Source organism: Aotus nancymaae, unplaced genomic scaffold (assembly GCF_030222135.1).
Source record: "Aotus nancymaae isolate 86718 unplaced genomic scaffold, 86718_ANA_hifiasm-v0.15.2.pri h1tg000106l, whole genome shotgun sequence".
Classification (NCBI taxonomy): Eukaryota; Metazoa; Chordata; class Mammalia; order Primates; family Aotidae; genus Aotus; species Aotus nancymaae.
Window position 1 is genome coordinate 1,065,598 of NW_026988521.1, and position 22,308 is coordinate 1,087,905.

Genomic DNA, 22,308 nt, shown 5'->3' on the forward strand with positions numbered 1-22,308 from the left:
CCCCTGTAGAGGACAGGGCCCCTGGGTGAATAGGGCCCTGACCGCCACAGGGGAGCTTCTGAGGCCAGGGAAGAGTGGGATAGTGGGGGCGGGGTCTCTCTGCAGGTGGGCCGAGCAGGTCATGGTAGGGGGGTCATTGGCTAGGAGCTGGCATACGTCTCCCCTCCTCTGGCTGCCGGGGGTGGATCTGAGGGCTGCTCTGTGGTCCTTGTTCCTGGTGCTTTTCTGGATTTTTCCAGCTATGAGCAGCATTCTGGGCATGGGTGGGCACAAAGCACCCACCTCCCTGTCTGTCGGGCCCCCAGGGGCACCACTTCACAGGCCAGAGAAGCCCCGAGAAGGAGCCTGGGATGTGGAGGACCTGGCCCCCACAGGGGTCAGGCAGCTGTTCTCCGAGCCACCCCCTCCTGGTCATGTGCTTCCGGAGCCTGGGTTTCCAGACACAGACCCCTCTCAGGTGGGTGCGTCGGCTGGAGGGCTGTGGGCTGTGGGCAGTAGCCTGGCACCCATGCCACACATGCTACACCAGGTTGGGGCTGAGGCCTTATGGCTCCTAGGCACAGGGCTGGCAGTTGTAAGGCCCTGTGCTCAGTGGGGCATGTCCTTCCCAGGTTTACAGCCCCAGCCTGCCTCCGGCCCTGGCTCAGCCCTCAAGCATCCCACCCTGCGCGCTGGTCAGCCAGCCCACAGTCCAGTTCATACTGCAGGGGAGCCTGCCCCTGGTGGGCTGCGGGGCAGCACAGACCCTGGCCCCGGTGCCCACTGCCCTGACCCCAGCCTCAGAGCCAGGCGGTCAAGCCACTGCAGCCAGCAACTCGGAGGAGAAGGCCCCCACTCCTAGGCTAGCTGCAGAGAAAACCAAGAAGGAGGAGGTAAGTCCTGCCTCTTCCCCTTCCCCCATGTTCCCATCTTGTTTTGAAACTAAAGTTGTTGGCCGGGCATGGTGACTCAAGCCTGTAATCCCAGCACTTTGGGAGCCTGAGGTGGGCAGATCACCTGAGGTCAGGAGTTGGAGACCAGCCTGACCAACATAGAGAAACTCCATGTCTACTAAAAAATAATTTAAAAGTTAGCCGGGCGTAGTGGCGGGTACCTGTGATCCCAGCTACTCGGGAGGCTGAGGCAGGAGAATCACTTGCACCCAGGAGGTGGAGGTTGCAGTGAGACATTTGCGCCACTGCACTCTAGCCTGGGCGACAGCATGACTCCATCTCAAAAAAGTTGAGGGGCGGAAGCTGGTCCTTGTGCCTCTGAACTGCAAGGGTGTCCACAACCACAGTGCCTGTGGCCAGAGGGACTCCAGGCTCCTGCCCAGCCATGTCCAGCATGATGCGCGTGCCCCCCTAGTACATGGCGACGCGCGTGCCCCCTCTGGTACGTGGCGTGACGCGTGTGCCCCCTCTAGTACGTGGCATGACGCACGTGCCCCCTGTAGTACGTGGCGTGACGCGCGTGCCCCCTCTAGTACGTGGCGTGACGTGCGTGCCCCCTCTAGTACATGAAGAAGCTGCAGGTGCAGGAGCGTGCAGTGGAGGAGGTGAAGCTGGCCATCAAGCCCTTCTACCAGAAGAGGGAGGTCACCAAGGAGGAGTACAAGGACATCCTGCGCAAGGCTGTGCAGAAGGTGGGCTGTGCACGCGTGTGCCTGTGGGAGCTCTGGGTCCCGGGCAGCGCGTTGCTGCCGTGTGGCAGGACTCGGTGCTGTCTCCTTGACGTGGACTTTGGGGTGAAACCGAGTGCGAGTCTGAGGTTGGCCAACCCGGTCAGAGGTCTGCGTAGCCACATCCTGGCTGCAGGTCTGGGGCTGCCCTGGCAGGTGCTTAGGGAAGAGGTGCTTCGGTGCCTGCAAGGCACATGCAGATGTGTCCTAAGATGTTTAAAATTACCCAAGGCTGCGCAGTGGCTCACGCCTGTCCTCCCAGTACTTTGGGAGGTCGAGGTGTGCAGATCACCTGAGGTCAGGAGTTTGATACAAGTCTGGCCAATATGGTGAAATGCTGTTTCTACTAAAAATAAAAAAAATTAGCTGGGTGTGGTGGCACATGCCTGTAATCCCAGCTACTCAGGAGGCCAAGGCAGGAGAATTGCTTGAACCCAGAAGGTGGAGGTTGCAGTGAGCTGAGATGGCACCACTGCACTCCAGCCTGGGTCACAAAGCAAGACTCCATCTCAAAAAAAAAAGTTGCCCAGCCCCCCCTTCAGCTTCCAGATAGAATAGGACTCCCAGAGGTGAGCAGGTACCTGGTGATGTGTCTCACACCCAGGGTCTCTAAGCTCAGGCTCAGGCTTCCCCCGACACTGCGGGACCCTCAGTGGCCCTGTGACGTGGCAGAGCAAGCAGGATGGGGGTCTCAGGTGAGTGGGGCGGCCCCTGCTGCCATCTGTATTCATGTCAGCACCCAGGACCTGTTCCCGTGCTGTGGCCCAGAACCTCTGGGTGGGAAAGGACATTGGATGACTGGCCCTCTCTCCCCAGATCTGCCACAGCAAGAGTGGGGAGATCAACCCCGTGAAGGTGGCCAACCTGGTGAAGGCCTACGTGGGCAAGTACCGGCACATGCGCAGGCACAAGAAGGTGGAGTCTGGCGAGGAGCCGCCCGCCCAGGGCGCCGAGGGCTGAGGCTGGGCACCAGCACACCTGCCCTCGGGTTCCTGCGGCGATGCGGCGATGCTCACCGTTGAAAACTGGACACTTTTGTATGTATGTTATAGATACACTGTTTCCATTCTAATTTATCAAAAATGGATTATCTTTAGAAGTTTCTTGATTGACTTAATACTTAGAAGGTAAAGCACTTGGTGACTGGGAGAGGCTCTGGCTGGGGTGGGGGCGTCTGTGATCAATCTGTAGGTGGCCTCCCGCTGGCAGCTGTGGGTGCACCTGTCTCTGGGTTAGGAACGTCTTTGCTTTCTCTCTTCGGCTACGTTGTGCTCCTGTAAATAGGTGCTCTAGTTTGCACTCGGCACAGCTGCCTCCCAGCAGCCAGGGGCAGCACTGAGGCCTGGCGACGGGAGTCGGGCTTGGGGGGTGCTGCCCCTACCCTCTGCATAGCTGGCGGGGGCCACCTGCCTCTTAAGGGCCTTGTTCTTTGAGTCAGTTATTGCCTGTAATGTGTGTGGTGAAGACAGAAGTGAGTTGGTGTGCAGGGAGGCTGTGTGCAGGTCCCTCCCTCCCTGGGCCCCACCCGTGTCCAGCCTGGACCTGATTCCCCGCCAGCCAAGACGCCAGAGCATGTTCTGGGGCTCTTTTTATTAGACTGGGTGGCCACGGCCAGCTCTAGGCAGGCTGCTCCAGCTCCATAAGGAAGCCCTCGATGACGTCGTAGAGGCTGTTGGCGCTGGACAGGCAGAGGCTGAGGCTGCTGCTGTCCAGGGAAGACACCCCCTCGCGCTGCGTGCCCTCCAGGTACACTCGGCACAGCCAGGGCTCCAGCTGCCAGAGGGCATCAGGCGTCTGTCAGTGGGCCTGGGCACATGGCCGCCCCTCCCCGAGGCTCCGGTCTCACCTTCACCAGGACCAGGCTCTTCTCCTTGGGTCTCCCGGCTGACAAGTCCTGGCCGAAGCCCAGGTAGATGGTGCAGTGTGGGGAGCTGCAGCGGCGCCGTGCCCGGAATTCCACCAGCTCTGCAGGAGGAGGCTCTGCTGAGTACCTGGAGGCAGGTGCTCCCCGGGACCCCTGGAGACAGCACCCCAGGCAGGGGCCCCACTGACCTTGGAAGAAGACTCTGAAGTCGAAAATGGGGGTGTCGAAGTTTCGAGGCAGCAGACAGGCTGGGGTGGAGGGGCTGGCGGAGCCTGGGGGGCCGCCCACCTCCCAGTATACCTTGCACTTGCCCATGCGCCGGGCCCACAGCTGCGGCCCCCGAAGCTCCAGCTGCAGCCCGGGGGCCACGTGCCGCAGCAGCTCCTCTGTGTAGCGCAGCTGCTTCTGGTCCGGAAGCTCAGCAGGGCTGGGGAATGCCACTGGCTGGGGATCTGTGGCCCAGATGGCTGGGCCCGGGGGGCCGTACAGGAACACACAGCTCGGGCGCCCCACTACCTGCTGCAGGACCATGCGGCCCTTGTAGGTGATGGTCACGTCCAGCACCCCTGGGCTGGGCTCTGCGTGGAGACCAAGCTGTGAGCAGTGGCCGTGGGTGGGGGACAGGCTGCCCCCTTCCCAGGGCGCACTCACCTCCCACCACAGTGCAGGCACCTGGGGAGCGGGCCAGGTGTGGCTCTGCCTGGTGCAGGGGCTCTGGGGCTGTGGCCTCGCCTATATCCAGAAGGAAGTCTTGTGCTGGCACCGCATCGCCACCCCCTCCCTGTGCCCCAGGCCCCCCATCCCCTATCCCTCTCACCTGCCATTAGGGCGGGGGGCTGGGGCCTGGGGCTGGGGGTCGCCTCTGCTGCCCACTTGTGCAGCTCTCCAGCAGGGAGCCCTGGGTCTGAGGAGGGAGGAGGGCAGTGGGAACGGGGGTCCCCTCCTGTTCTCCACTCCCCACTCCCCCTTCTCAAGCGTCTGTCCAGGGATACTGGCCCCTCCCATTCTCCCTGGGGCTCCACCCTCCCCTCGGCACTGCTCACACCTCCAGCACAGCCCCCAGTGTTCAGTCCCTCTACGGGAGCCTCGGCTGGGCCTGGATCTGCCCCCCACGACGCTGTCAGCAGATGGCCCCCCAGGCAGCTCTGCCACAGTGCCTGAAGCAGGAGGTCCTGCTGGTCCCCAGCTGGGGCAGGGAGGAGGCTTGGGGCTTGGAGTTCAGCATCTTGTGCTAGGAATGGCCCTGGGGGCCCAGCCTGCAGGGAAATGTCAGGCTCAGCATTGCGCAGCTCCCTGGCCTGGCGTGAGGAGAGGCAGGCAGAGAGGAGACTACCTGGGAGGGTGGGGCGGCCATGGGGGCCTCTGCCTCCGTCCGGTCCGTGCCTGGGCCTTCTGAGGGAGGATGGGGCAGGGGTTAGGCCCCAAGACCAGAGAGAGACACAGCCAGAGCCCGGAGCAGCCCCCACCAGCTTCCCGGCTGTGAACCCTTAGGGCTGTGTCCTGGGGCTGCTGGCAGCCTCTCCCAGAACAGCTCCTAAAACTACAAATCTGACCGGGAATGTCCCCCCTTCCCTGCTTGGGATGAATGCCAGCGCCCTTGGCAGCCAGCGTCGCTCACCTCGGCAGCCCAGCTCCTGGCTCAGCGTGTACACCTTGTGGGGGTCCGCGGGGTCCCCTGAGTTGTCTTGCAGCATCACGAAGCGACGCGTGCTGTGCAGGGCGCAGCGGAAGTTGGTTTTCCAGCCGGCGCGCTCTGCAGCCTCGCAGGGCGGCTGGTCACCTCCGCTGCTGCTAGGCGGCCACCTGCCGCGGGCCACGGCCCACGCCTGAAGAGGGGACAGAGGACGTGGGCTCGGCCCGCGGGGTCCTGGGTGCGCTCTCCCATCCGGGGCGGGACGGGGCGGGGTCCCACCTTGAAGATGCGCGCGTCCGCCTCGCTCAGGTCCTTGCGCCCGAAGTGCTTCCAGGGCACGCGGAAGCGGGTGCGGGCTTCGTCCAGCCACCGCAGCCCCTCGTAGCGGCCGCTGCTGACCTCCCCAAGGAGCCACTCTCCGAACAGCACGCGTGGGGCTGCCCTGTGGGTGGCGGGCCGTGGGGAGTCAGGGCGGGCAGCGGGGCGCTCCGGGCGGGCGCCTGGAGAGGGTGGGCGGGGCTCTGACCTCTCCGAAGCCAAGGCCATCGTTCCCTCCGCGGGGCGGCTAGATGGCGGGCCGGTGTTACAACGGGAGGGTGACGCTCCAGTCACTGCAGAAGCCAGGCCGCGTGGCCAGGTGTCACGGGGGTTGGGGTCACAGGTGTGGACCGAGGGCTGGTGTGGCTCTCTCGGCAGAGGGGCTACAGGTGTGACTGCAGGTGTGGCCAGCGCGCACACGTGAAGTCTCAGGTGTAGGACCAGCGTCCAGGCCAAGCCGGTAGGTGCAGGCCGGACCCTGCGGGGATGGGAAAGGCCGCGTCGAGGGCGGGCCAGGCTCCCGGGAAAGCGAAACCTAAACGGCGGGCGGCGCTTTCCCACCCTCCCCGATCCCCGCCCCCGTCCCGTTCTCCGCTCCTCGGAACCCCGCCTCCGAGTCTCTCCCCGCCCGACCCTCGTCCCTTGGGCTCCCCCAGCCCTGGGCTCTCCCCCTCGGGGGTCACGCAGCCCCCGCGGAGGCTGTTGCTCCCGGGTCTGCACCACGTGGGCCCGGGGTCCCGAGTACCTGTGTGCCAGAGCCGCTGGGAGGGGAAATTTCGTCTCGCGGGGAAGCGGGGGGCCGGCGTTTTTATGTAGCGTGGCCGGGCCGGGGGCGGGGCCCGAGAGGCTGCAGGTGCTGCCGAAGAGGTCACGTGGCCAGGCGGGTGTTTCCGGGAAAAGCGCGCGCGGCCTGTTCCTGCTTTCGGATGCGGCAAGCGGGGCCCCGCCCCGGGCAGCGCGGAGGAGGGAGCGACGGAGGCGGGCAGCGGTGGGCTCTGCCTTCCCGCGTGGCTCAGGCTTCCAGGGTCCAGCGGCTCCTCCTCTGGGAAGCAGCCCCTACGCGCCTGGGGCGGGGGGTGGGGGCGCGGGCAGTTAGCGAGGGTGGGGGACACAGTGGGATAAGCTGGGAACCCCACGTATAAGCGAAACGTGACCCCAGGCAAAAGCAGGTCCTTTTTGCGCTTTTAGAAGTGGGTAATGGGTGGGGCTGGGCACCGTGTCTCATGCTTGTAATCCCAGCACCTTGGGAGGCCAGGGACACCCGATCCCTTGAGGTCAGGAGTTTGAGAGCAGCCTGGCCAACACAGCGAAACCCAGTCTCTACTAAAACTACAAAAATTAGCCGGGCGTGGTGGCATGGGCCTGTAGTCCCAACTACATGGGAATCACGTGAGCCTAGGAAGTCGAGCCTGCAGTGAGCCCGGATCAAGGTACTGCACTCCAGCCCCAGCGACCGAGCGAGACTAAGCCTCAAAAGGGAAGTGGGTAATGGAGGTGGATGTGCCTCGAAAGAGGGGCAGTGTCGCGTCTTTTTGAGTTCCTTTTTCTGTTTTGTTTTGAGACGGCTCTGCAGGGTCCAGCCGCCTCCTCTGAGCGCTCCTGTCTCAGCCTCCTGACAGCTTGGACCACAAGCTCGAGCCTCTCCGCCCAGCTAATTTTTCTATTTAGTAGAGATGGGTTTTCACCATGTTGGCCAGGATGGTCTTGATCTCCTAACCTCAGGTGATCCGCCCACCTCGGCCTCCCAAAGTGCTGGGATTACTTACAGGCACAGCCACGGTGCCGGCCCTGTTTGGGTTTCTAAGATTGTTCAGCCAAGAATATCAGATACTCTCTCAATTAAAACATTTGGAAAGGAATTAGTGGTGTCTTTTCATTAGGGAAAGTGCTGATGACTCACAAGGGACCCCTTGATAATTCTGGGCATGGGCTCCGGCCTCGAGAGAAGTGCGGGGGCGTGTGTCTCACCCTCGCCTGCAGTCCCTCCTGCCCGGCCCCACAGACTCGCCCACCCCAGCGCACCTCAGTCCAGGCCTCTGGAGGGGCGTTTACTGCTGCACCCCAGGCCAAGCACGCAGATTTCAGAAGGGGACTGGGACCCCCTGGCAGGTGTTTGACACCACCGGCATCCAAGCCCATCATCTGATTGGGGGTTTGCGTTGGCTCCTCAGCCTCCCCCAGCAGCCTCTGTGTAGGGTCAGGAGGAGGAGGTCCCCGGTGTGGGGCGGTGGGGGGTCGCCGTCTCAGGCTGTGGTTAGAGCAGGGGAAGAACTTTCCCCGCCAGCTGGCCCAAGCCTGGGGAGGGTGCGGGAACAGCAGGTGGTTTACGGGAAGCGCTGCAGCGCGCTTGGGGTGGGGACAGCGTGGCTGGACTTGCCACCCACATCTGCACACCCGGGCTCCAGCACCGAGGACCATGGGGGACGCTAGCGAGTGGGGAACCCCCCCACCTCCCCACGGACCCCCATGCCCGCCCCATGCCGCTGCCTGGGTTTCGGGAGCCTCAATTTATTCTGTGTTGGGTCAGGGGTGGGGGGAGCGGGGCCTCCAGTGCCCGGGCGGCTGGGGGAGGGGGGACAGCTACGTTAGATGTAGGTGGAGTTGTCGTCGCTGGGCGCATCGTGAGGACCCCCGCCCCATCCCCCGTCCTCGCCCTCATCGCCACCGCTGGAGTCGCCTGCGCCATCCACGTCCGGGATGGGCGCATTGAGAACGACCACGTCCGCCTCCGCTCCAATGTCCTCACCGAACCACACGGCCTTGTAGCCGCCCTCTGGCCGCCGTTCCTTGGTCAGGATGGACCTCACGGCCACGGGGCTTCCTCCGCTGTGGGTCGCTGCCGGGGACTCAGGGGCAGAGCCGGGGGCCTCGGGGCCAGAGGGTGAGGGGCCGGGGGGCATGAGGCTGGGGGTCGTGGGCTCCGTGAGGATCAGCGGTGTCTCCGAGGGCTTGGGGTTGTGCGTGGGGCTGGGGGCAGGTGCCCAGTTGGCCTCATGGTCAGGTTGGAATGCCTGGTGGTCAGAGCCGTGGGGCTCAGGCTCCTGCGGGCGGGGAGGGTGGGTGTGAGCGGAGTCCCTGTGTCTCTGCAGCCCTGCCCTCTCTACACCCTCAGTCCATGCTGGACCTGGACGCCCCCTCCACATCTGCCGTTCTGCCCTCCCCTGGCCGGTCTTCATCTCCCGCCCCGTCCTCCTGCCGTACCCCCTGCCCTGGGCCTCACCAGGGCTTTGCCAGAGCAGCACTTGAGCCGGGGGCCATAGTGCTTGTGGACTAGGATGGCGAGGCCGAGGACAGCCAGCAGCAGCAGCGCGCCCAGCACCCCGCCCAGGGCGGCCATGTCAACCACCGAGAAGCGCTTGTCCTCCGAGGGTCGGCCACCCGGCATCCCTGCCAAAAACACCATCACCCCCACTGTTGAGTGCCCGGGGCCAACCTGTGCCAGGCTCGGGATGCCTGGAAACCACCCAGGCCTAGGCTGTCTCCCAAAGCTCTGGCTCTGCTGACCCTGGCTGGAGGGGGCTGCATGTCCCAGTGAGACCCTGAAGGCCCCGGGGAGGCCAGGCTGCTCACGGGAGGCGCAGGGGCTTGCAGGGAGAGCAGCACCCGTAGGAATTGTGGGAATCGCCGGATGGCAGGTCTGGCCTCTGCCCTGCACACATCACACCTCACCTCACTGGAGGCCTTGGGCCTGTCTGGGCGTCTGTCAGACGGAATAGACCCCTCTTTGGGATTTCATGGTCAGGCCAGGCCAGCCTGGGGTGGCCTCTTCCCACAGTGTGTCCCAGACCACCCAGCATCCTGAGTCAGGGAGGGAAGGGCGACTCCTTGGCAAACGGAGTGGGTGTTACCTGAGGACGCGGTGCTCCTGCTGACCCCGGGGGTCATCGGCTGAGAGGTTCCCGGCTCTGGGGTCTGTGCTGTGCCCCCACCGGGAGTGGCTGGTTGGTGGGAGGTGCTGGTTCCCACACCCGGGGGCATCGGCTGAGAGGTTCCTGGGTCTGGGGTCTGTGCTGTGTCCCCACCGGGAGTGGCTGGTTGGTGGGAGGTGCTGGTTCCCACACCCGGGGGCATCGGCTGAGAGGTTCCCGGCTCTGGGGTCTGTGCTGTGTCCCCACCGGGAGTGGCTGGTTGGTGGGAGGTGCTGGTTTCTGCACCTGAGGGTCTCCCGGACGTGGGTGAGGTTGGTGGCCTCAGAGTTGTGCCAGAGGGTGGGTGAGGGCCTGTGCCTCCCCCAGAACTGGTCGTGGAGGGCCCCTGGGAGGGCCCAGGGGGTCTGGGGGCCTCGGAAGTGGTGCTGCTCCAGGGCCCAGTTGTTCCTCCGGCCTCCGGGGAGGAGGGGACATCTGGGGGCCGGGAAGAGTGTTTGGGCTTTCCTCTGCCCGCCCCCTGCACCCTTGCCTCAGGGAAGGGAAGGGCTTATCTGGAGAACCCTGGGGCTCACCTGTGGAGGGGGGCTCCTGCGCGGAAACTTGGATCTCAATGACTGTGGTCGCGGTGCCCAAGCTCACCGTGTTGTTGGCCTCAACCTGGGGCAGGAAGGGGCTTGTCCCTCCTGGGTTCCTCCTTAAGCCCCACACCCTCAGAGACCTCCACCTGCCCTGCCGTTCACCTCTGCATAGAAGGTCCCCGCCTGTGGCAGTGTGGTGGCGGTCAGCACAACCTCTCCCTCCATCCGGAAGTGTGAGTGGTTGGTGATTCGATACGTGATGGCTGAGTTGAGGTCCTGGAGAGGGCCTCGTTGAGTTCCCGGCCAGGCTGCCTCCCACATGCAGCTCTGACCTGCCCACCGCGTGGAGGCCAGGTGGGCCCAGGGACCCCGGGCAACAGGAAGGCAGCCGGATGGGGCAGCAGGCATCAGCCTTGGTGTGCTGCCTACCGGGAACTCCGGGTCCTGAGCCTGGATCCTCAGAGGCTGAGAGGGGGCAGCTGCGTCCTCGACCACGACACCTGCTCCAGAGCCAAGCGCCACGGTGCCACGGTACAGGCTCTGGGGGAAGCGGGGTGGGCTTCCGGCTGCAGCCACGGCCCTCACAGTGACCTGGGTCACTGAGTAGCGGGTGAGGTCAGCCTGCTGGCCCTGGAGGCGGGAGGCAGGACTGGTGGGGTTGAAGGTGGAGCTGGAGCCTGGGGCTCAGGAAGGGCAGGTGCAGACTGGAGGGACCCCGCCCTGCCCTCTGTGGAGGTGCCCACCTCACCTTCACCAGGAGAAGGAAGGTCATGGGGCTGGGGACACTCCTGGCCATGGTGAGGTTACCGGAGTCTGGGTGGATGACGAACGTGCCATTCACGTTTCCTGGGAGGACGAAGGAAGTGCTCAGCTCCGGCCCCCCGAGGCTCAGGGACCCAGCCAGCTCTGCCTAGCTGGCAGGTGTCCCCAGGTGGGGACAGAGACAGGGACAGGGAGGGGTCCAGGGTGCTGCTGCGGGCTGGGCCCCACTCACCATTCTGGACGCTGTAGATGATACGTTGTTTGATGCCATGGTCACCATCCTCAGCATAGATGGGTCCCGGATGCAGGACGAGGGGGGACGGCTTCAGGGATAGTGGAGGGGAGGGCACATCGTGGGGTGGGGTGGATGGCCGCAGCCTGGCCCCTCTGGCTCCCCCCAAGGTCAGCCAGGGCAGGGCTGGCCGAGGAGGGGCCTGTCACTCTGGTGGCTGCCTAGGACATCTGCTGTCCCAGCATCACAATCAGTGACACCCCCTTGGGTCCCTTACTATGAGTCAAATTGCCCAACAATATTGAGACCCATTTGCACAATGCTTGTCTTAACAGGCAAGGAAACATTTAGAAAGGGAGGGACCCTGGGGGTCTGCATTCTGCCTTTCACCGGCCCTTTGGTGACCCAGGCCCCCTGGTGCCTGTGTGGCCTCAGTGGTGACTGTGAGCAGGGCAGAGATGTCACCATCCCCTGAGAGCTCCAGGGCCCCAGCCCACCTCCCTGGGACCCCGAGCCCGCCTGGCTCCAGGCCCACGCTCCTCTCTGTGTGGAGATTTGCCCCCTCACCACCTCGAGATGGGAAGGGTCGGTTTACAAGGAGAGTCTGTATTTGTTTCAAAATCACAACCAAAATTGGCTTCACCCTCGATTGGCCCGACCCTCTCCTGACCCTGATCCTGGTCATGCTTGCCTCCGGCCCGCCTGGAAGTCCCTGCCCCGTGCACCGCCCCCTCCCTCCCCATTACCAGTATGTGCCCAGTGGGGACAGCCCCGAGGTACTGAGCTTGGATGCAGACGTAGCCGTCTGAAAAGCTGCAGGGCAGGAACCAGGGGGGCCTCAGGTCGGCGGGCACCACGGTGAGCACTAGCGTGGCGGTGGCCGTGTGGCCGGGCTCCACGTTCTCCTCCGGGGTGTCCTGCAACGGTCGGCTGTGCTGGATCAGGCCTGGGAGCAGCTGGGTCCGGGGGGCCTCAAGTGTCTGGGACTCAGGGGCGGGGTGACCTGCTCACCCGCACCAGCAGCCGGAAGGCCATCTTTGGCCGCTTGTCGAAGTCCAGGGGCCGGTCCAGCCTCAGGGCAGGACGGTTTGCACCCACCAGGGAGAAGTAGTCACTGGCACCCTGGAGAGGGTCGAGGGGACAGAGCCTGAGAGCCTGGGAGGGCGAGGGTGGCTGCGGGTGTCAGAGGCGAGGGGCCCGTGCTGGGGGCAGGGCGGGCAGCACTCACTGCCGTCTCTTCCTGGAGAGTGTAGAACAAGACGTCGTTTGCGTCTGGGTCCTTGGCCTCCAGTTCCGTCTCTGGGATGACGGTGGAGTTCACTTTGGTGTCCTGGGGAGGGAGAGGAACTTGGTCCGACCATGGCCCCTGTGGACCCCGCTGCGATGGAGCCCCCTGCCCTCACCCTGGGCTCCCACGCCCCCCCGTGCCCAGCCCCGGCAGCATCGCTGGCCTCACCTCCTCCACGTTTATCTCCTTGGTCGTAAAGGGGAACTCCGGGGAGTTGTCATTGACGTCCAGCACTGACACGATCACCCTCATCTGGGTCACCTGTAGGGCGTGGCCATCAGCCTCTCCCACGACCTCTCCCGCCGTGAGTGAGGTGCACCTTCGACGGCCATCCGTCCACTCACTCACTCACTCATTCAGTGGTGTTGGGGGCTGCAGGGGGGCTGCCCAGTTCTAGGTGCCGGGACGCAGAGATCACAAGTGACAGATCTCTGCCTGGTGGCGCCTGTCCTGGCAGGACTCACAACAATGAACAAAATGGAATCTGTAAAGCTGGGAGATGACAGGTGCTCCAGGAAGAATGATGCAGGTGCTGGGGACGCAGCCGGCAGAATCTCAAGTGAGGACACAATCCTAGTTCTTTGTTTGGAGACGGAGTCTCGCTCTGTCTCCCAGGCTGGAGTGCAGTGGCGCGATCTCAGCTCACTGCAACATTCACCTCCCGGGTTCAAGTGATTCTCCCGCCTCAGCCTCCCAAGTAGCTGGAACTACAGGTGTGTGCTACCATGCCTGGCTAAGTTTTGCATTTTTAGTGGAGATGGGGTTTCACTATGTTGGTCAGGCTGGTCTCAAACTGCTGACTTCAGGTCATCCACCTGCCTCGGCCTCCCAGAGTGCCGGGATTACAGGCGTGAGCCATCGTGCCCAGCCGACAATCCACTTTCTTCAAACAAATCTCCAAGAAAAAAGACAGGAGAAAGGGGAACGTGCAGATTCACAGAAACTCAGGAGGATTTCCAACAGGGGCGTGGTGTGAACCTCGCTCAGACCCTGATTCAAACAACAAATTGTAAAAGACCCTTCAGAGACCACGGAAATGTGGCATCCTGGACACTGGAGGATGGCAGGAAGCGACCACTTTTCCCAGGTGGGAAATTGACATCGTAGTTATGTTTTAAAAGGAAGGTTCCTGGCCGGGTGCGGGAGCTCATGCCTGTAATCCCAGCAGTTTGGGAGGCTGAGGTAGGTGGATCACTTGAGGTCAGGAGTTTGAGACCAGCTTGGCCAACAGGGTGAAAACCTCTCTCTACTAAAAATACAAAAAAAATTAGCTGGGCATGGTGGCGCACACCTGTAATCCCAGCTACTCAGGAGGCTGAGGCAGGAGAATTGCTTGAACCCAGGAGGCAGAGGTTGCAGTGAGCGGAGATTGCACCACTGCACTCCAGCCTGACGACAGCGGGAAACTCTGTCACACACACACACACAAAGGGTCCTGGCCAGTCACAGTGGCCCACACCTGTAATCCCAGCACTTTGGGAGGAAAAGGCAGGTGGATCACCTGAGGTCAGGAGTTCGAGAGAAGCCTGACCAACATGGAGAAACCCTGTCTTTACTAAAAATATAAAATAAGCCGGGCATAGTGGTGGGTGCCTGTAATCCCAGCTACTCGGGAGGCTGAGGCAGGAGAATTACTTGAACACAGGAGGCAGAGGTTGCAGTGAGCCGAGATTGTGCCATTGCACTCCAGCCTGGACAAGAAGTGTGAAACTCTGTCTCAAAACAAAACAAAAATTAGCCAGGCATGGTGGCAGGTACCTGTAATCCCAGCTACTCAGGAGGCTGAGGCAGGAGAAATCACTTGAACCTGGGAGGTGGAGGTTGCAGTGAGCCGAGATCTTGCCTCTGCACTACAGCCTGGGCGACAGAGGGAGACTCCGTCTCAAAGAAAAAAGGGTCCCTCTCTTTCAGAGACACATCCCAAGATACGTGTGGGTGACATGCCGTGGTGTGCGGAGGGCGCAGAGCCCGCTGTCTGCTGGTAGGTGGGGGGCCTGTGCTGGCCTCAGGATTCTGCAATTTTCCTTAATAAATTGCAGAAGTGGTGGGAGTGGAGGTGGGCGGATGGTGGATTTCTGGGTCGAGCTGGGGCAGAGCCAACAGATTTACCAATGGGGGGACGTGGGGGAGACTCGGGGAGGGAGGGCGAGTGGGAACCGAAGCGGTCCCAGTGACTGGCAGGATAAAAGTGCCTCCCTGGCGGGGGCAGTGGTGCTTGAGGAAATGGGTGGGAGTCTCGGGCACGCTGGGGGCAGAGTCTGGGCTGGAGGAAGTGTGGACGTCACTCTTGGACGGTGGCATTTGAAAGCACAGCCGAGGTGAGGTCACCAGGGAGTGGCTGTGGACTGAACCCAGCAGAAGTGGCCGGACAGGCAGGGGAGTAGGGCAGGTACTCACCAGCAAGCCTCCCCTCTGGCACTGCAGCTCAGCCTGAAGCAGTGAGTTCTCCTGTGGAGACAGATGGGCCTGCAGTCACCATCCCACCCCACAGTTGGGCGGACAGGTGCTGGCCCAGACCCCATCAGCAGTGGTCAATCCTGAGCCGTGGGCCCAGGCAGCTTCCTCCCTAAATGGCCCAGCCTTCTAGGGCAGGTGCCACCAAGCGTGGGTGTCAGTGGATGCTGTGGGCACAGAACCCTGAGGCCCCCGGGGAAGGCGTGGCCTGGGGAATCCAAGCGCCCTCCCCCAGCCCCTCCACCCCGCCCACCTGCCGCCCACACCTCGTAATCAGGAGTCACGTTGAGAAACAGCTGGTTTCTAAGGATCCGAAAGGCAAAGGGGGTGGACGAGGATCCGAGGGTCACCTCCAGGCCCTCTGGGACGTGGATGTCCACCAGGGGCTCGGTGACATCTGTGTTTTCCTCAACTTCGAAGTAGGTCTTGTCCACAGAGCAGTCTGCAAGGTTGCAGAGGAGGAGTCAGCGCCTCCCAGCCCCCGGCTGCCCTCTGCCCCGTGCCCCCACCTACCCCTGCCCGAACGTACACTGGGCCTGGGCCAGGGCCCCCGGGGGTTGGCCGAGCAGCCCGGCGAGCAGCAGGGGAGGCCACAGCAGGGCCCAAGCCCCCATCTTGGCGGCCGTCACCTGGCGGGAGGGTCCGAGCGTCTCTGGCATCCAGAGCTGGCGCAGTTCCTGCCTCAGCGACCTTCGCCCCAGGGTGGCACCACCCACTTTATGATCCTTTACGACCAGCCTCTGCCAAGGGGGCTCCCGCTGGCCGGCCGGTCCAGCCCGCCACCAGGAGGGATGGTCATGTGGCCCAAGCTGGACTCAGTGCAGGGGTCAACCAGGGGCTCAGGCCACAGACCCCGAAGCACAGGGCAGGAAGGAGATTGGCTCTTGGGCCCTATGGGGCGGGGTCAGGGCGGGGGCAGGGTGGGGGCCAGGGCGGGGCCAGGGCAGGGGCAGGGCCGGGATGTTGGGGGAGAGGAGCTGGGGGCTGGGGGCAGGAGGGGGGCAGGGTGGGGGCAGGACGGGGGCAGGGTGGGGGCAGGGCAGCGGCAGGGCCAGGGTGGTGGGGGAGAGAAGCTGGGGGCAGGGGCTTGGCCCTTGGTGTTGAGAGGTCTAGAACCTACCCCCCCCCCCCCCCGCAGCCTGGCTCCTTCCCTAAGCTCTCCCTCAGGCAAAGTTCCCAGGGCCACCCCTGGAGGCTCCGAACCCGGGTGCTCCCCAGGGATCACCTCCCTCCCTCCCTGACGCAGGTTCTGAAGGAAAAGGCTCTCCTCCCTGTGTCCTAGGGACACCCCTGCCTGTCCCAGAGACAAGTCGGCTTCTCAGGGTGGGGCTGGCCAGGGCCTCAGTAATGGAGACAGCAGGGCTCTGAGGGCAGCTGGCAACTCTTGGGGGCCGTCGTGCCCAACAGAAGCGGTGAGGTGAGACTGGACACTTGCCCTGCGTTTTTCTTTTTTTTTTGGCAACCTCGGACTCCTGGGTTCAAGTGATTCTTCTGCCTCAGCCTCCACAGTGTCTGGGATTACAGGCACCCACCACTACACCTGGCTAATTTTTGTATTTTTAGTAGAGACGGTTTCAGCATGTTGGCCAGGCTGGTTTTGAACTCCTGACCTCGTGATCCACCTGCCTCAGCCTCCCAAAGTGCTGGGATGACAGGCGTGAGCCACGGTGCCCGGTCACTCTGCTCTTTTCCTTGGCCCCCCAAACCCCCAGCTGCAGGGAGAGGCCACTGGGTGGGGTCAGGGCGAGGAAGGGGCTGTTGTGACAGGAAAGTGCATCCTTCCCTCCGGGCCTGTGTGCTGAAGCTCCTGGCCTCTCGTGGCTGGGGCTGGGCTCAGTGTCGCAACGCTGCACGGCCCTGCACCCCCATGGTCGCCCGAAGCCCTGCACGCTCCCTGCTCCACAGGCTCTGCGGGGTCAAGCCACTGGTCTGAGGCCACACAAGACAGAGGGTCCGAAGTCCTCGTGCCCGAGTAGACTCCTGGCACCCTGGGTGACACCCCCACCCTCCAGTCTTTCTGCCTGAGCCTCCCTGGTCCCTTCCAGAAACACTGACCACATGGCTCCCTGGCAGGAGCTGGGGAGCCCCTAAATGTCTGCTAATGCATGACAAGGGGTGGGGCGGGGCCCTGGGGTGCTTAGTCAAGGTACCGAGGTACCAGAGGTAGCCCTGATGTCAGAGATAAGGATGAACGGCTGCCGTGGCCACCAGGTGTAAAGGCAGCTGGGTGTGGTCACAGCCCCTGTGGGCAGATGGGCCCTTCCATCTGCAGCCCCAATGCACAGGGGCTGCCTCGATTGTACCAAGTGGACACAGCAGACTCGCAGCGTCTGGGTCTGATTCCTCCTTTATTGGTGCCGAGTACCGCCACTCCCCCTTTCCCCAACCCGCCCCCCAACACAAGCGTAGCTCCGCTCTAGGCCTGGCAGGTGGCGAGGGGCTTCCTTCCTCATCTGGGCCGCAGGGTTCCTTCAGCAGCAGCGCCACCGGCTCGTTCTGAAACAGTAACCCCAGGCCCGGGCCCGGCGGGCAGCCAGGGAGACCAGGCCCTGTCCAAGGGGGCCCTCAGGGGCATCCTGCAGTGTAGACAGCTCGTGAGGGATGGCAGGGGTGGGGGGCTCCTGACCCCAGCCCCCCTGCTGGAACTGGGCCTCCCCTGGTCACCAGCGTGGACCCGGGGGTCCTATGGACAGAAGGGAGGGTCTGGGGTAGGGCGGGCACTCACCAGGCCTGTAGGTTGGGCGCGTCGGACAGGCAGAACAGGCCGGCTCCGAGCCTGGACCAGGCTGTGCTGTTCTCCGCCTCCTGCTCGCTGACCCCCACCCCAAAGCAGAGTTAGTCCCGGAGCTGGGGGTCCGCCCTGCTGCAGGGGCGCCCCAGCCCCGCCCCCGCGCCCCAACCCCGCCCCCGCGCCCCAAAGTAGAGTTAGTCCCGGAGCTGGGGGTCCGCCCTGCTGCAGGGGCGCCCCAGCCCCGCCCCCGCGCCCCAAAGCAGAGTTAGTCCCGGAGCTGGGGGTCCGCCCTGCTGCAGGGGCGCCCCAGCCCCGCCCCCGCGCCCCAACCCCGCCCCCGCGCCCCAAAGCAGAGTCAGTCCCGGAGCTCGGGGTCGGTCCTGCTGCAGGGGCGCCCCAGCCCCGCCCCCGCGCCCAGCCTCACCTGCGCTTCCCCACCAGGCCCTGCAGCAGCCGCTGCAGCCGGGCGCCCTCCCGCAGGCGGCTGAGCTCGCTGGTGAACGTCCCGTCCGAGTGTCGCGGGGCCCTGGGGAGGGGTCGGCGGGCCGGGGTCAGGGCGGCGCGGCGGGGGCGGGCGCGGCGGGGAGCGGGAGGGGGCGGACGGCTCACCGCGGGGGCGCGGGGCGCGCGGCGGAGCCCCCGAGGAGCAGCAGCAGCAGCAGCAGGGGCCGGGGGGCCATGGCGGGGCCGGTCGCGGGTGCGGATCGCGGCGGCCACGGCCTGAGCCCCGCGCGGCCCCTTTATGGCGGCGCCCGGAAGGGGGACGGGCCGGGGGCGCCCAGCACCGCCCCGGCTCCACGCGGCCCGGCCGCGCCCAGCGATCTCGGGAAGGTCAGGGCCGCCCCCCCAGCTGTCGCCCGGACGCCTCCCGCCCCCTCCGCCGCGCTGGCGCCCCTCAGCTGCTGGGGGCGGGGATCCGGGCCTGGGGGGTAAAGGGGGCGAAGGGGGCGCGGGACCCTCAGAGGGAACGGCATCGCGAAGCCTCGGAGCCTGCGGGGCGCTGGGGTGAGGGGCTAGGGCTTGGCGTGGGCCTGGGGAGCGCTGGGGGTCCCGGGGAAGGGGCGGCGGCCGGAGCTGCGGAGGCCCCCGGAGCCCCCGGAGGGGCGACCTCCTCTCGGCTTCAGCCTTGGGAAGGCGCCTCTGGTCCCAGGAAGGCCTGAGCGCTGCTGCTGCCGGGTGGCCGGAGTTGGCATCTGGTCACTTTCAAGTGTCCGGTTCAGAACCTTGAGGTTCCCTGACCTTGATGTGCAGCCGCCGCCGCCCTCCTCACCGCACGCTCCGTCCCCCAGAATGAAGCCCGGACCCCCCATTCAACACTCGCCCCACCCCGTCCAGCTGCTTTCTGCCTCCTGGGACAGCGCGCAGGGGGAGCCTCGCGGGTTTGTCCTTTGGCGACCGGCTGGTCCTGCCTCCGCCGCCTTCGCCGCGGCGTCCATCGGAATCTCCTTCCCTTTTACGGCGAACCGCATCCCGTTGTGTGCAGGGACCACGTCCTTCATCCGTGGGTCTCTTCATGGACACCTGCGTTGCTGCACCTCTGGGCGCCTGAATAACGCCGCCATGGACACGGCTGTGCAGACGGCCCCTGCAGATCCCGTTTTCAGGTGTCTGGGTGATAGTTACAAGGCAATTGCTGGCGACAGAGTAATTCTGTGTTAAACATTCACCCCACCGTTTCCCACGGCAGCTCCACAGACGACACCTCCCAGCAGGGCAGCAAGGGCAGGGCTGGTCATGTTCTGGGTTTTGCTGCAGTGTGCTGGCGATCCGGTGAGCGCCATGCTGTGTCTCACTGCGCTTTTGATTTGCGTCTTCCTAATGACCCGCGTGTGGAGCATCTTGTCCAGCGTCTGTGAGCCATTTACACACCGTGGAGCGAGTGGATGGGAAACGCCTCAGACCCTTTGATATTCCACGAGACTCTCTTGCTTTTTCTCTCTTTATTTCTTTCTTCTCTTTTTCTTTTCTCTCTCTCTCTTTTCTTTCTTTCTCTCTCATTCTCTTTCTTTTCTTTCTTTCTCTCTCTTTCTTTCTTTTTTCTTTTTTGAGACAGAGTCTCGCTCTGTCGCCCAGGCTGGAGTGCAGTGGGGCCATCTCGGCTCACTGCAACCTCTGCCTCCCGGGTTCAAGCAATTCTCACACCTTGGCCCCCCAGGTAGCTGGGGCTACAGGCGTGCACCACCATGCCCGGCTAGTTTTTGTATTTTTAGTAGAGACTGTATTTCACCATGTTGGCCAGGCTGGTCTCAAACTCCTGACCTCAGGTGATCCACCCGCCCTGGCCTCACTTTCTCTGCACACTGTCAGTCGACGTCGCTGCAGCCGCTATTTTTAGCTTCCGCAGTTCTAGCTGCGCGGCTGCTCCTTGCTGTGGTCTCAGTTGCATTTCCCCAATGGCAGGGACACAACCTCTTTCCAGGCGCTTATGTCCATTTGCAGGTTGTTGTGGGTTAAATGTGGCTTCACATCTCCTGCCCATCTTTAAATTGTTCTCTACGGCTGAGTTTCTTTTTATCATGGGAAATATGCACAACATGAAACAGCATTTTAGCCATTTTGAAGTATAAAGTGATACTCAGCACAGTCACGAAATCGTACAGCCACCACTGCTGTTTCGTTCCAGAACTTTTTACTCCCCAGATGGAAAACTTCTGAGTAACTGGGTTTACGGGCGTGCGCCACCACATCCCCTCATTTTTTTTTTTAATTGTATTTTTATTTTTTTGAGACAGAGTCTCACTCTGTCACCCAGGCTGGAGTGCACTGACTAGATCTCGGCTCACTGCAGCCTCCGCCTCCCAGGTTCAAGCTATTCTCCTGCCTCAGCCTCCCTAGTGGCTGGGATTACAGGCACCTGCCACCATGCCTGGCTAATGTTTGTATTTTTAGTAGAAATGGGGTTTCACCATGTTGCCCAGGCTGGTCTCAAATTCCTGACCTCAGGTGATCCACCCACCTCAGCCCCCCAAAGTGCTGGGATCACAAGCATGAGCCACTGTGCCCCGACACTTATTTTTGTATTTTCAGCAGAGAGTGGGTTTCACTATGTTGGCCAGGCTGGTCTCGAACTCCTGGTCTCAAGCAATCCGCTCACCTTGGCCTCCCAAAGAGCTGGGATGACAGGCGTGAGCCCCGCCCACAGTGCTGGGATGACAGGCGTGAGCCCCGCCCACAGTGCTGGGATGACAGGCGTGAGCCACCGTGCCCGGCCCCTTTTGTATATTGTGAACAGTGCTGCTGTGAACATTTACACACAAGCCTTTGAACACCTGTTTTCACTTCTTTTGGGTCTATAACATACCCGCTGAGTCATATGGAAACTTTGTATGTAACTTGTTGAGGAACTGCTGAACTTTCCCCCACAGCGACCACACCATTTCACATGCCCCCGGCGGTGAGCTTTCCTCATCCTTACATTTATTTTTATTTATTTTTTATTATCGCCATCCTAATGGGTAGGAAATGGTATCTTATTGTGGTTTTGATTTGCATTTCCCCAGTGACTAAAGGCGTTGAGCATCTTTTCAAGTGCTTCTTGGTCATTTGTGTGTGTGTGTGTGTTTTTTTTGAGACGTAGTTCCGCTCTTGTTACCCAGGCTGGAGTGCAATGGCGCGATCTCGGCTCACCGTAACCTCCAACTCCTGAGTTCAAGCAATTCTCCTGCCTCAGTCTCCCAAGTAGCTGAGACTACAGGTGTGCGCCACCACGCCCAGCTAATTTTTTTGTATTTTTAGTAGAGACGGGGTTTCACCATGTTGACCAGTATGGTCTCGATCTCTTGACCTCGTGATTCACCCACCTCGGCCTCCCAAAGTGCTGGGATTACAGGCGTGAGCCACCGCGCCCGGCCTGTGTATTTTTTTTTTTTAAGACAGAGTCTTGCTCTGTCGCCCAGGCTGGAGTGCAGTGGCACGATCTCAGCTCACTGCAACCTCCACCTCCCAGGTTCAAGCAATTCTCCTGCCTCAGCCTCCCAAGTAGCTGGGATTATGGGCGCCCACCACCATACCTGGCTAATTTTTGTATTTTTAGTAGAAACGGGGTTTCACCATGTTGGTCAGGCTGGTCTCCAACTCCTGACTTCAAGTGATCCATCTGCCTTGGCCTCCCAAAGTGCTGGGATTACAGGCGTGAGCCACCGCACCCGGCCAAATGTGTATCTTCTTCGAAGAAATGTCTGTTCAAGTCTTTTGCCCATTTTTATTATTTATTTTATTTTGAGACAGGGTCTCACTTTGTTGCCCAGGCTGTAGTGTATTGGCTGAATCACAGCTCACTGCAGCCTCAGCCTCCTGGGCTCAAATGGTCCTCCTACCTCAGACTCCCAAATAGCTGGGACGGCTCACACCACCACACACAGCTAATGTTTGTATTTTCAGTAGAGACGGAGTTTCACCATGTTGGCCAGGCCGCTCGAATTCCTGACCTCAGGTGATCTGCCCACTTTGGCCTCCCAAAGTGCTGGGATTACAGGCGGCAGACACCGCACCTGGCCTGTTTTTACAGGATCTTCTATACAGAAAATCTGCAAGTAGAAACAGTTTTCTTATCCAATTTTGGATACCTTTAATTTCTTTTTCTTGACGAATGCTCTGGCTATAATTTCCAGAACAGTGTCGAACGGAAGCAGCAGCCCTGGGCATCCTTGTCTCTTTCCTGATCTTAGGGAAAGGCTTTCAGTTTCTCACCATTGAATACGATGTTAGCTGTGTGTTTGTTTTTTTTGAGACAGAGTCTTCCTCTGTGTATGATCTCGGCTCACTGCAACCTCCACCTCCTGGATTCAAGTAATTCTCATGTCTCAGCCTCCTGAGAAGCTGGGACTACAGGCATGTGCCCCACACCCAGCTAATTTTAATTTTTGTTTTTTAGAGATGGGGTTTCAACATATTGGCCAGGCTGGTCTTGAACTCCTGCC

General features: G+C 62.2%; 4 protein-coding genes across 14 annotated transcripts in view; 1 reads left to right on the plus strand and 3 right to left on the minus strand.

Moving 5' to 3' along the window:
• PHRF1 (PHD and ring finger domains 1) overlaps positions 1-3,845 on the plus strand; it is a 38,130-nt gene extending 34,285 nt beyond the window's left edge. For all 6 annotated transcript variants that reach the window (XM_064370271.1, XM_012456081.2, XM_012456083.2 and 3 more), the window contains exons 15-18: positions 306-457; positions 612-872; positions 1,496-1,624; positions 2,477-3,845. In XM_064370271.1, coding sequence (XP_064226341.1) covers positions 306-457; positions 612-872; positions 1,496-1,624; positions 2,477-2,620 — 686 coding nt within the window. In that variant the 3' untranslated portion in view covers positions 2,621-3,845. The remainder of the gene's footprint in view (positions 1-305; positions 458-611; positions 873-1,495; positions 1,625-2,476) is intronic.
• Positions 3,236-6,272, minus strand: IRF7 (interferon regulatory factor 7). The gene is made up of 11 exons (XM_012456089.2): positions 6,221-6,272; positions 5,684-5,953; positions 5,437-5,599; positions 5,143-5,350; positions 4,858-4,916; positions 4,570-4,780; positions 4,342-4,428; positions 4,176-4,256; positions 3,713-4,102; positions 3,507-3,625; positions 3,236-3,433 (listed from the first exon to the last, which is right to left on the minus strand). The coding sequence occupies exons 2-11, from the start codon at positions 5,701-5,703 to the stop codon at positions 3,278-3,280; spliced, it is 1,494 nt and encodes a 497-aa protein (XP_012311512.1). The 5' UTR covers positions 5,704-5,953; positions 6,221-6,272; the 3' UTR covers positions 3,236-3,277.
• A 1,751-nt stretch (positions 6,273-8,023) lies between these two features.
• On the minus strand, positions 8,024-15,272 carry CDHR5 (cadherin related family member 5). 5 transcript variants are annotated; one of them, XM_064370252.1, is made up of 15 exons: positions 15,188-15,272; positions 14,925-15,100; positions 14,602-14,652; positions 12,373-12,465; positions 12,145-12,246; positions 11,928-12,038; positions 11,663-11,833; positions 10,917-11,007; positions 10,671-10,768; positions 10,352-10,552; positions 10,085-10,198; positions 9,917-10,001; positions 9,324-9,485; positions 8,696-8,862; positions 8,024-8,516 (listed from the first exon to the last, which is right to left on the minus strand). In XM_064370252.1, exons 1-15 carry the CDS (start codon positions 15,270-15,272, stop codon positions 8,061-8,063), a joined length of 2,163 nt encoding a protein of 720 aa, XP_064226322.1. In that variant the 3' UTR covers positions 8,024-8,060. The 5 variants fall into 5 exon arrangements, with proteins under 5 accessions (XP_064226322.1, XP_064226321.1, XP_064226320.1 ...); XM_064370251.1 differs by having other exon boundaries at positions 9,324-9,578; XM_064370250.1 differs by having other exon boundaries at positions 9,324-9,629.
• Positions 15,273-17,060: 1,788 nt separating this feature from the next.
• Positions 17,061-18,069, minus strand: SCT (secretin). Of its 2 annotated transcripts, XM_064370246.1 has the most exons (4): positions 17,999-18,069; positions 17,814-17,915; positions 17,384-17,470; positions 17,061-17,222 (listed from the first exon to the last, which is right to left on the minus strand). In XM_064370246.1, exons 1-4 carry the CDS (start codon positions 18,067-18,069, stop codon positions 17,108-17,110), a joined length of 375 nt encoding a protein of 124 aa, XP_064226316.1. In that variant the 3' UTR covers positions 17,061-17,107. The 2 variants fall into 2 exon arrangements, 1 of the variants encoding a protein (XP_064226316.1); XR_010340198.1 differs by lacking the exons at positions 17,814-17,915; positions 17,999-18,069 and having other exon boundaries at positions 17,156-17,234; positions 17,384-17,469.
• Positions 18,070-22,308: the final 4,239 nt, after the last annotated feature.